Below are 12,243 nucleotides of genomic sequence, written 5' to 3'. Positions count from 1 at the left end.
CAATGCAAGGTGGATTTGTTGACATCATGTGACTTGAGAAGTGGTGGGACACTGCTCCCTCACATAGCACTCAACAGCAATGCAGGAAAGCAGCCCCTGGATCAGATCTCCCAGCAACAGGTGAGGAAGAGGAGGGACAAATGGAAAGCTGACAACTCATCAACACAACCAGTACAGCAGACCCTGACAGGATTGGGTAGGATGAAGGAGGTGGAAGGGCAGGACCCTGCCCAGGCCACATCCTCCGGAATCAAAAAGCTGTGTGCTTGCTTTCTGATGCTGTGCTTCAATAACTTTGGCATTAGGAAGTGAGCAAACAGCTTCTAAAAGACCCCAGGGTCTCCCACCTTACTCATGCTCCCTCTGAACAACCTCCCTAAATGGCAAGAGATGCACAATGCATCTGGACTGCTGAAAGCTCACAAGGGCATCAGGAACAAAACTTGAACCATATGCAGAGCCTCCTAACCATGACAAAGCCCAGGAACAGCCCCTGCTCTAGCAGGCAGCCACATGAAAAGCCTGAAAAACTGCAGAATCTCTTTTTGCTCCCTGTCAGGTGTCTCTCAGAGAACAAATCCTTCCATGCCCAGCAGTGGGATTGCTTCTTCCAGGCAAGCCAGCACAGATGGTATGCTACATTCACAGGACAGCCCTTTAATCCCACTGTGCAAGATAACTTCTGCTTTTCTAACAGACCAAAGCCATTTCCAAGCAGCTCTTGGATGTTGTCTCTCAACATCCTCCAGGCAAGGAGCAGGACATGGAAACAGGCCAGCCAGCACAGCACCTCTGCCATGCCTACATGCACACTGATGCTCAAGAACCAACACGTTACCAATTGTCAAATCATCATTTCTTCATCTGCCTTCCCCCTCTTCCCCAAGACACCGCTGTTTTCTTATAAATGTAAAAGACAGTACACTTGTCCTTCTCCCACATCGGGCATGACCAGTCTTCTCCAGGAGGCATCACCATGCCAAAGGTGTTCACCTGGGGGAACCTGGAGGCTCAGGAGACTGCTACTCATGTTAGGAGAACTTGACCTGTTTCCTTGTGATCTGGACAAACAATTGCATGTCCTCCAATCTCAGGGGAATTTCCTTGCAAACACTGCAGCAGCAACTGCCTTCACAAAGAGCACGTTTATACCCAAGTCTGTCTGCTGCTAAATAAGCATTTGTTTCAAGTTCCCAAATATCGAAAGCAGTGGAAACACCCACTGCTAATGTGAAATATTTTGCATTCCAGGCCTGAGAGCTACATTTGAAAATGTTCAGAGAGGAAAGAGTGTTTATTCACTGGAGAGAGGTGTAGGTCCAGCTATTTACTTAAGTCCACGTGTGCTTGCTGGAAGACAGCTTTGATCTCTACAGCTCATATAGCAGATGAATTGCTGTGAAGGAAAGAAAAATATTGGTGTAAAGTTCCCCTAGTAAATACCTGTAACCTGGCCTCACAGCCTTCAGATCTTTTTTTAAGTGTCTTATCACTTACAGCCAGACTGGCTCTTGCATTCTTGCCCGTTGCCCCAAAGCTAGGCTCTTTCTTCTCTTCGCACTCCTTTATTCCCTTCTTCCCTCCATTCCCCTTGGGCTTTACAGCCTTTAGAGAAAGCACGGCCTGCCCTCCCAGGACACATACACCTATCTGCTTGGATGCAACATGGACCAGCCTTTGCTCAAACAAATCCATCTGAGTAACACACAGACATGCAGTGCCAACCACCCACCTCTCTTGAGTAAGAGTGCTTCAGCAAACTAAGGACGCAAAGGAACGGCAGGAAGATGTGCCAGGGGAGCTTTAGGTTAGATATTAGGAAAAGGTTCTTCAGCCAGAGGGTGGTGGAGCACTGGAACAGGCTCCCCAGGTGTCATGGCCCCAAGCCTGACAGTGTTCAAGAAGAGACTGGACAACATCCTCAGACACATGGTGTGAATTTTGGGGTTGTCCTATGCAGGGACAGGAGTTGGACTCGATGATCCTTGTGGGTCCCTTCCAACTCAGAACATTCTATGATTCTATGACTGGGAGCAAATACACTCCCATCAGCAAGAACATTGATCACCCAGCGCACAACTAAACACAGGTGGCCATCTGCCTTTAGAAGACAGTCTCATTCCAGGTCAGTTAAGAGATTAGAGAACATCTTTAAAGGATGCAGAACATGACAACCTCAGGCCAGTGCCAGTCCTCAGCAGTCCAGGACCCACTGTGGAGACAAAGAAATACCTACAGCCATGACTATGGTGTCACCCTGCCTGTGAAGCTTCTGCGATGTTGAAGTTACAGCCTGTGCAGAGCACTGCCTGAGCACTGCTAAGTCCCAAGGGGGATCACATGCTTCATAAGAAAAGAATGGTATTTGTTTGTCACCGCTTTTCCCCAAAACAGCCCAGAAATGTGCTGAGCAGCTTTTCAGCTATTGAAGGGATGCTCACTCAGATCAACTATCATAGAACTTGGTCTGGCTGCAAAGGACTCAGAGCCACTGGAAAACAGATGGCAGTTCAAAGAGTGAAAGTCAACCAAGTTGTACTATTGGACATTTATTTTGGACTCTTTAAACCCAAGATACATTCTCAGATCCTATTTGATCATTCATTTTTTCGGAGATTTTCTTCTTTCAGAACAGGCTTCCTAGCAAGCAAAAGAAAAGCAATGCCAAACAGAAACATACAGCTCTACACAGGACATGGAGGCACTTCCAGAACAAAACAGATCTTTGGGGGTTTTTTAGCTTTAAAGAAAAGTTGACTCAGCAAATACTTCTTCTGCTAGCGTTTCAACCACATGTTCCAGCAGAAGCCAGCGCACATCTGGCATGCTGCAGTGTCACTGCCAGAAAGATCACAGCTTCACTGAGCAACGGAAATGGAGGAACAGGGACTGGGAGCACAGGCACCGAGCACTTCTGGAACACATACGTGGCAAAGGAAGATCACAGAAAGGACCCATGTGAGCCCTGGATACCCCACATGTCACAGGGCTTTCCCTGGCCCTCTCTCCAAACAGCATCCACAGACAAAAGGAGACACTGCGCCTCAACCCACAAAACAGCACTAGTCTGCAAAACCTAGACAGCAAACCGTACATTTTGCACACATTGCTGGTGTCTGGTATTTTTTACAGTGTCCATGAGCCAGACAGCAGCACACATGGTCCTGCTGAGCAGGAGAAATGAGAAGGAGAGTACGTGCTTGGAGCAGCACAGAAACTCCAGCAACTGGAGAGGGGAGCATGCTGGTAGGAAAGAGGGCAGAGAGCACTTGTGGGGTGCCATCTACACACCCCAGCTGCTGGTGGCAGCATCCTGTCAGGTAGGTGAACAGTGCAGCAGAGCCCCACAGCTCCAGATCACAGCCCAAGCAAAGTGTGCACTCTCCCTGCAGAAACAGCCTTCCCAGAAGGCTGCCAAGGCAATCGGCACTTACAGTGGCAATCAGCTAAATAAGTGTGGCTTTTTCATGCTTATCAGCTGTAAATTGGACATTACTTGCAGCCTGCAGCAGGGCTCAATCACAGCTCCAGACATGCAAAGACCAGCACTGCTATAAATACCTTTCCTTCAGAGGCAGTATCCTCCCCTCCAACCCCAGGTGCTGGGCTAAGATTGCTCTCCATTTTGCAGCAGAAATTGCAAAGCAAACTGAACAACTGTGCATGGTGACACAGAAGGGACCACAAGTGGATACTAGCAACAGGACCCTGTCTGCAGTGTTCCCAGCTGAAGAGGGCAAGAAACAAAGCAGTGTGGCGTGGGGCAGACTTGGGACCTTCAAAGCCAAGCTAGAAACCAGTTCACAACCCCTGTCTGTGGCTCTTGCACCACAGCCAAAACTCCAGGATCTTCAGGTGAGAAAGCTCCAGGAGGCCAGTGGGGAGAACCATCATGGAGCAGAGGGAGGGAAGATGACTTTGGGTCTTGCAGCTGGAGTTGAACACCATGAAAAGCAGCGGCCAGAAAAATCAACCAGCTGCCTCCAAGCCACTGTGCCACTGATGAGGATGAAAGGGCTGGGAAAAGGCAGGGTGGTTGGCTCACACCCTGCACAGCATGGCAGGTGGTATGAAGGAGACATCCGCATGTGCTCAGCAAGGACGAAACCCCTTCTAGTGGCTGGAAAGCCAGTTTCCACAGATGGGAGCCCACTGTGTGACCACTGTTTTTCCTCCGAGTTTTGATCCGTTCAAATTAAATGGGAAAACCACCCCCTGCTGCACACAAGTAGACCCTCTGGGGTCAGCTCTCACCCCAGGACCCGGAGAGGCTACGAGATGGGGCCGAGCTCGGCGAGTGGCGGCTCCTGGAGCCACCTCCCCAAAGCGCCGCTGCTCCGGGAGCGCATGTTCGCCATCTCCCAGACGGCAAATGTCTGGCACATTTGCATCCCAGTTCATTTAAGCGCGACGCTCCCCCGCACGGGCTGGCGGGCAGGGCGAGCCGGCGCACGCCGGGAAAGGAGAGCCGGGCAAGGCGCTCCGGCAGCTTCTGCAGCCGGAGCTGGGGAGCCTGGGGCTGGGGGCGGAGGCGCGGCTGCCCTTCGGGGTCGAAGCGACGCGGCCCCGCGCAGCCCCTGCTCCGCGCCGCAGCCACACGGGCCCGTCCCAGGCCGCCGGGACCCATCACCGCCAGGCTCACGGGAGCCCGGAACACCGGGGGCTCGGCCCAGGAGGCCACCGAGGCAGCCTCCACACCCTGCTGAGGGCGGCAGCCGCGAAGCCCCTCCGCCCTCCCACCACCGACGGCCCCGGGCGCGGCCCCGCTGGGCACAAAGCCCCGCCGCCGCGGGTGGGCACCAGGACCCGCATCCCAGGGCAGGAGAAGCTGCGGCGCCTGGCCCGGCCCGCACTCACCCAGCATCAGGAGCGCCCGCACCGCCGCCATCCTCCGCGCCGCTCCCGGCCGCGCCGGTCAGTGCGCGCGCCAGCCTGTGGCCATGCCACCGCCCCGCCTGCCGCTACTGTCGGGAGGGGCTTCCGGGGGCGGGGCGGCCACCGGAAACCGGGCGGGGCACGGGTAGCGGGAAAGCTGGGCCCTGTGGGCAATGTTGGGCTCGGTCTGCCGCTCCCGCCAGCACTCTCCCGTGCAGAGCGCGCCCGACGGGCCGCTGAGGAGCCGCACCGGCGGAGGAGCCAAGAGGCGCGCCCTGCTCCTGTCTGTAGCAAGCTCCAGCGTGGGGCGGCCCGAGCAGCTCCCCTCCTGCCAAGGGGCTCCTCCGAGGCAGACTGTTTGTTGATGGTAGAAGCACCCTACCTGTACCGTTGTTGAGACCCTGTAAAAGCACGTGGACACCTGAGAGCCAGGAGCTCTGCACCCTGCTGCAGGCAGGAGACACGGCCCCAGCTGCAGAACACATTGGCTGCTCCTTGCTGCTTGTCTGCATCAGCTGGTCAGGGCACAGCTATGCAAGCTGGCCTGGCCACCTGCACAGTGCAGGCTGGAGGCCTCCCTGCCTGACCGAATGTGTCCTAGGGAGCCCGCTGCAGCCCGTGCCACTGGCTCTGCCGGTTGCAGCTCTGAACACCAGCTTACCAGCTGGTTTGTTGAGCCTCCAGAATGCTGGCTTTTGGTACTGCCCAGAAGACTTGCCATCAGACACCCCACAGTATCCCCAAGAGTGCTGCTGGATCTGCCACAGAGGATGCTGAAGGCTTGACCCAGCAAAGCCTGTGGCACAGACTGGAGCATGCCCGCTGCACTGGGTGGTGGTGCCGGACCAGCGCTGCACCAGAGAGCCCTACCATTAACACCTCCAGCAGGGCCTGGGAGACCATGGAGCTGACCCCGCAGGGCATGTGGCTCTGCAGCTTTGCCAGTAACCGCAGACCGATCTTCTCTCATGGGAAAGCCACTGCTTCCTGTCATTGACAGCTGTTCCGATTGTGGTTGGGGACCAGACAGCCTCAGAGGAAGTGGCAGCCTATTCAGCAAGCTCTAGAAAGCAAGTTTACTTCCACTTGCAAGCTCAGGGCAAGCAAGCGAAGCAGCTGATGTGTAGTAAGGGTCTCTGTCCCACACATGCTGGCTGACTTTGCTCTCCCACTGATGCTGAGCCACCTCATCCCAGCCTCACATAAGGGAATTGCTTCTCCTTGCCCAAGAGGTGAACACAGCACTGCTGATCCAGGTATCACCACTTTTATCTGAGAAGCACTTGCCACATCAGCCCTCACAGCTGCAGGCTGTCACAGCACCTCCCCAGCCCTACCTGCCTTTAGTGCCCCAGGGACAAGAACCGTACCACAAGATACCCAGGAAACCACCGATTGCTCTTGCTGCACTTGCCCATACTCTGCCTGAAGCTTGCTTACTCCCTCGAAGAGGAGGGTGGAACACGCTTGGCCCTGCTCTCCTCACAGCCACAGGCTGGGCAGCCAGGCTCCCTTGCTGTCAGAGGGCAAGCCAGTCTGGACAGGGCAGAGAACAGCATCTGACTGAAAAATGGAGTGGCAGAAGCCACCAGCACTGCCAGGGCAACAAGGCCACAGAGCTGGCCCTGGTCTTGCCCCCTCTGCTTGCAATGTAGGGTCAAAGGGCTAGAGTTTGAGCAGCACCAGCAGGCAGCGAGGAACACAGCACACCTCCAGTTACAGAAGGAGGAAATTCTTTGGGAACTGGGTCAGAAGCAGCCAGAAGCCCCTCCACACCAAGCCGCTTAAGCACATTCCTGCAAAAGTACACCAATTCCTGCAGCCAAACAGCATGATGTGCAGTCACACTGGAATTCTCAGTGCCCAAGATTAGGTGCCCAGGTGCAGTACAGTCAAAGGAGACTGCTTTTTGCACAGGTGAAAAATGAGGCTAGAGCAGACCCCATCCAACAGAAAACCACCTTACCTGCAGGGGAGTGTGGCTACAGTTGATTGTAACAGCAATGTAAGCAGCCTGTGTGGCAATGCAAAGGCTGTTCCTGGCCGAACACAAGGCCATCACCTGGGCAAACATTAGAGCCCTTCTAACTAGCCACAGCTTTACAGCCTAGAGCATCTTGATGAGGGAGAGAGCAAGGCTCTTCCTAAGCCAGCCTGGGTACCCTCCATTTCAGCACCATCACTGATCTGCAGCTGCAGTTGTTTGAGCTGGGTTTATTTACTGTTGGCACTACCAGCTTCCCTTGGGAAAGCGCGACGGTATTCATGGTTGTGAAACTCATTGATCAATGCACAACACAACACACAGCAGTGCCACTGCGGCTGCTGTCAGGACCTGTCCCTCTCAGCTTGCAGCAGGTCCACAAAACAGCACCCACAACTGATGATCAAAGGCTGCCAGTGCCCCAGCCCTGGCTGAGGGATGGTGAGTGATAGCTGGGGAGGTAGCCAACAGTACAAAAACAGCCACCCCAGCAGGAAACATTCAGGATCCACATCTCGCTTGTGGGGAGCCCTTTTCACCCTCAAACTCCCACCTTTGTAGCAGCATTTCAGTGGCTCCATTTGGAACAGGCAGCCATTCTCATAGGACACAGGCCACAACCCAGACAGAGCCTCACACCTCATATACAGTCACTTTCCTTCTAGACACCCTCAGCTTGTGATACTGCCAGCCGCAAGCCCCACTAGTGTGCCTGGCACAGCTCTGCAGCCCCAGCTCAGAGCTGAAACCCAGGGCAGGCTAGCACATTGCACAAGTCCACACATTTACTCCCTGACATGAGCCCCCACCAGGTGCTTCCCACCAGAAACTCACTGCAGAGGCTCTCTCTGGTGCCATCTGCAGCTTCAGCTGGCCCTTGTGGAAGCAGGTGAAGTGCAGACCAGGCAGGTTTTCCCCGGTCTGGGCACTTGCACGGCAGTGTACAAATCCACCCCTCAGTCTCTTGGGCTGTCATTTTGTGGATGAATGATGGGTCAGGATGTGCATTCATCTCCTTTGGGTCAGAACTGCCATTTACACCAGGTCCAGTTGCAGAACAGTTTGCAGTCACAGAGGGGACTCACTCTGCTCGACAGATGAACCAGATCTCATTGCGGCGCTGAGGGATGCTAGGATTTTCATAAGCAGCCACGATATAGGTTTCCCGAAGGACAGTGTCTGTGGAGCCCAAGAGCTCCCAGAAGAGACTGATCTCTCGCAGAATTGTCTCCTCAGTGGTCATCCCATAGAAAACCCTGCAACAAAGGGAGCAACTTAAGCAACAGAGCCAGCACATTCCCCCTTCCCACAACCAGGGCTCCCATTCCTCTGTCCAAGGACCCACAGCAGCCATGCAGGGAGTTCATACACATCTGCTGAGCTAAGAAAACACCTCTGATGCTGGGGTCACCTGGTTATAACCCGGAGTGATGCCCTCTCGGTGATGTGGATTTCAGGGTCCGTAGGAACAGGTGGGTTTTGCTGGAACTCTCCCGGGAGATAATAGGCAGTTACAACCTCACGCTCCAGCTCGGTCCCCTCCTTGGTCAGGTGGATTTCATTGAGCACTGGGACTGTCATGCCCAGATAGCAACCTGGAAAGAGGTAGGAAGGCAGTGGGCACAGTGAGACAGCTGGGTCTGTGGCAGCAGCCCTCCTCCCCACTCCAGATGAACAGTGGCAGGGCCCTCCCTCTGTGCAGCCTGCCAGCCCCTCCAGCCCCTGACTGCACACACCTACAGAGTTTTCCTTGCAGATGTAGCGCATGAGCTTCATGAAGCTCATGGAGATGCTCTGCTCATACATGGGCTCCCCCTTGGTGACACACGCCCACTTCCCAGCTGGGTACCGCCGCTCCTCGTAGGCTGCTTCCTCACACTGAAACAGGCCACAGACAAGTGAAGTCAGAGTTAAGCACCCTGACAATACTGCACCACTTGGGTCGTAAAACCAGCACTGACAGGCAAGAGGTGGGGAGATAGGACCTTGCCAAAATGGGCCCCCCTGCTAGTCATTGATCAGCAGGGGAGGCCAGAGAAGGCAAGGAAAACTGGCATCACACACACCTCAGACAGGACACTTAACAGCACCAGGCAAAAGGCAGCAAAAGGAAAAGCACAGAGAGGGGACAGGATGCAGGGAGGCTTGGAGGCTCCTGACATGCACAAGGAATGCAGCACATCCTCAGCGGGGGGCAGAGGACCTTCTGCTCCTCTCCAGTTGCTGTCCTGCCTACTCACAAGGATGTTCTTGATACCAGGCACCCAAAGGCCTCCAGTAAGGTTGACATGATTCTCAAGTGCAGTGGCTTTTCCCTAGAGTATTGCATGCACAGAGGATAACAAGAAAAAAGCCTCCTGCACAGAAGGGAAAGTCTGGCAGAAGAGCTCTAGTACCCAGAAGAGATGTGAAGGTTGGAACAAAACTCTCAGATCCCTCTCCCTCACCTAGTGACAGGAGCAAGAAGAGACATGAACCCAGATGGTGCAGAGGGCACAGGTTTGTGGGATGGGTCAGAATCTCTATTTCCAGCAAAGATGTCCAATCTTCTAGACAAATCCAACACAGAAGGGTGGTGGGAGAGTGGGGAAATTGCATCTGGATCTGTGCACAGTTCAGCTCATGGCACAGTTATAGCCACAGGTACTGCATAAAGACGGGGTGCACAGTTGTAGCCAGCACCTATCTTCCTGCTCTCACCTTGTTCTTTAGCCAGATTAAAGCTGTCATGAGACAACCTTGTTCCACAGACCTCAGGGCACCTGTACAAACTTCTGCGCTCCACAGCAGTGCTGACAGTAAGTGAGCCAGGAAGTTGTGACGTGTCTCAAGACTGAGTGCAGCCTCACTGTGCCTCCACCCAAACCAGGTCTTTACTCAGAAAGCCAAAGCAAAGGCAGAAGGAAGGCATCTGGGTCACTCGTGAGCATCAGTGGGGTGGGAGGAAGAACACTGCCCCTAAAGACTGCAGGCCAGCCAGCATTTGCCCTCTAGATGGGGCCATGCCTGCTATTTCCCCACCAGGTAAAGAAGAGCAAGAGCATTTTCCAAGCAAGGAAACCACCAGTCCCTGTACACCAGGGGTGTCAAACTCATTTTCATCAAGGGCCACATCAGCCTCACAGTTGCCTTCAAAGGGCCGAATGTAGTTTTAAGATTGTAGAAATTTAGGAGTAGTTACATTTACAGTCCTAAAATTACATTCGGCCCTTTGAAGGCAACCGTGAGGCTGATGTGGCCCCTGATGAAAATGAGTTTGACAGCCCTACTATAGACTATTTTCAGCTGTCATCTGCCACACCACTTATGAATAAACCTATCAACCCAGCAAGGCATTGTGTCTGGTCCTTCCACAGCCTAGTCCTTATATTCAGCCCCTGTACTCCAGAATATGAGACTTGACCAAGAGAAAGAGTGAAAATGCCTCACACAGGCACAGTGGCATTAGGACCATGCAATGTGAGCTGGGGAATTAGTGACTGAGTACTGACAGAGCAAGACTCTGTAGGTGGCATAATAATTCACCTGCCTCCAAAATGATGAGGGCTTATAGCACTGACAGCTCAGGAGGAGCAACCAAATACTACTGACCTACCCAAGCCAAGGAAATATGTCCTTAAGGGCCCCATCTCCAGAGTCCCCTCAGCACTAATGCCAGGAAATGGCTCCTGCCTCCTCACGGTGCCCCAGAGTCAAACTCCAAGAACCTTCCTCAGGCACAGAGGGGATGCCAACAGCAACAAAAGATCTTCGAACCCCACAGAGACTTGGGGCCCCATTCCTGCCTGGGATGGGCATAGGTACAGAAGAGCCCCAACTAAGTCCCTTGGACTCAGAAGAACAGGGAGCTTGGTGAAGCCTCAGTTCAGAACTGTACAACCCACATGCTGAGACATGTTTTACAGGCAGGAGTACTGGACCTCAGCCCAGGAGAAACTGGTTAAGCTCTCCTCATATGGAGGACAAATAACAATTGCTACAATTCTTGGTAGCAAGCCCAACGAAGCCTGCAGAGGCACAGGAACCAGACTGACAGGCATTTCTTTGCAGTTATTTCTCAAGGCTCAGAAGCATGCTTTTGTGCGAGAAGGTGTGTGACTTGGCCAGCAAGAACAGAAGAACTTCAGGCAGAGGGTACTGTGTTTGGATTGGCAGTTGTGACAACAACACATGCTCAGGTCTGACAGGCAGGGCCACAGGCCCCATGTTCCCCACAAAAACATTCTTATCTTGTGCCAGCTGAGATCTTCAGCTCAACCAGTAGCCACATAGCTAGGAGAAACGCAAACACGGCTGGACTTCGAGCTGTGCAATGAGGTGTTTTGAGCAAGGCAGGGAGCAGGCTCTGAACTGAAAATTCAGTCTTGGATGTGCCCACCCCAGAAGAAGACAGGTTGGTAAAGAAGGCAGCTAGAAGCCAGGAGAAAGCAGCAAGACCAGTTCAATTTTAAAATAAACATTAGGAAGTTAAGCATTGCCATCACTCAACATAGAAGATGGGGAAATGACACAATGCTGCCCCAATCCAGAGTTGCTATCCTGGTGGCTGTGCTTCCACAGAAAACACTGCAAGGCTGGTGTGCGCAAGCTGACACGTGGCCACTTTCTCCGCAAGGAAGATGCTCTCTTTGCTGCCCAGGCTGGAGGCAGCACCAGTGTCAGCCTCACCACGGGCAGGCAGGGGATGGAAACCTGGGTGTGCAGAAAGGAGCAGGTCTCACCTTCTCGTGCTGCGAGAGGGTAACATACGGCACGGGCTCGCGAGCCTGGCTGTGCCGGGTCATCTGGACGATCGGGCCTGCCATGTCTGCAAGGCAAAGCACAGGAGAGGCGAGGCTCGCCCCGGCTGGACAGCAGAGAGAGTCCCGGGACGCACCGGGCTCGGCCCGGCCCCGAAGCCGGCTCGCATGGCGCTGTCAGCCCTAGAAGGGCTCCCTCACCCTCCGCGGCCCGGCTCGCGGTCCCCCCTGAGGCTGCCCAGATAGCGGAGCCCCCCCGCGGGGCGGCTCAGCGCTCACCTCGGGGCAGGCTCACTCGGTGAGTACTGGCTACGGCCTCCCAGTAGGTGAACAACCGGCCCCGCTCCTCGTCGTCGTCGCCGTTCTCCTCCTCGTCGTCGTCGCCGTCGCCAACCTCCCCGCCCGCGGCCTCCTCGCCCAGCCCGTCCAGGTCCTCCAACGTAATACGCGCCATCGCCCGCTCCGCCGCGCACCCGGAAGCGAGCGGGCGGGCAGCGCACCGCCCCCCGAGCGACGGCACAGCCGCCGTCACGGGGCCGCGCCCCTCGCGCGCCAGCGTGTGCGCGGCCGAGGTGCGGCGCGCGTGCTGCCCTTTTTCTCCCGACAGGGGGCGCCCGCGCCCCCGCCCCACTCCGCCCACGTCCC

The 12,243-nt window shown here is 54.7% G+C and overlaps 2 protein-coding genes across 2 annotated transcripts in view; both read right to left on the bottom strand.

The window, feature by feature from the left end:
* The window catches only part of PTK7 (protein tyrosine kinase 7 (inactive)), a 44,475-nt gene extending 39,220 nt beyond the window's left edge, over positions 1-5,255 (bottom strand). The window contains exon 1 of the mRNA XM_082047339.1: positions 4,858-5,255. Coding sequence (XP_081903465.1) covers positions 4,858-4,888 — 31 coding nt within the window. The 5' untranslated portion in view covers positions 4,889-5,255. The remainder of the gene's footprint in view (positions 1-4,857) is intronic.
* A 1,818-nt stretch (positions 5,256-7,073) lies between these two features.
* Positions 7,074-12,089, bottom strand: LOC309437220 (heme-binding protein 1-like). Its single transcript, XM_082047340.1, has 5 exons — positions 11,878-12,089; positions 11,581-11,666; positions 8,596-8,737; positions 8,271-8,454; positions 7,074-8,115 (listed from the first exon to the last, which is right to left on the bottom strand). Exons 1-5 carry the CDS (start codon positions 12,050-12,052, stop codon positions 7,941-7,943), a joined length of 762 nt encoding a protein of 253 aa, XP_081903466.1. The 5' UTR covers positions 12,053-12,089; the 3' UTR covers positions 7,074-7,940.
* Between the last annotated feature and the right edge of the window lie 154 nt (positions 12,090-12,243).

Source organism: Streptopelia decaocto, assembly GCF_964273445.1.
Source record: "Streptopelia decaocto genome assembly, chromosome: 3".
In the NCBI taxonomy this organism is placed as follows: Eukaryota; Metazoa; Chordata; class Aves; order Columbiformes; family Columbidae; genus Streptopelia; species Streptopelia decaocto.
Note: the sequence above shows the minus strand (reverse complement) of the source record. Positions and strands in the feature narration are given on the sequence as shown.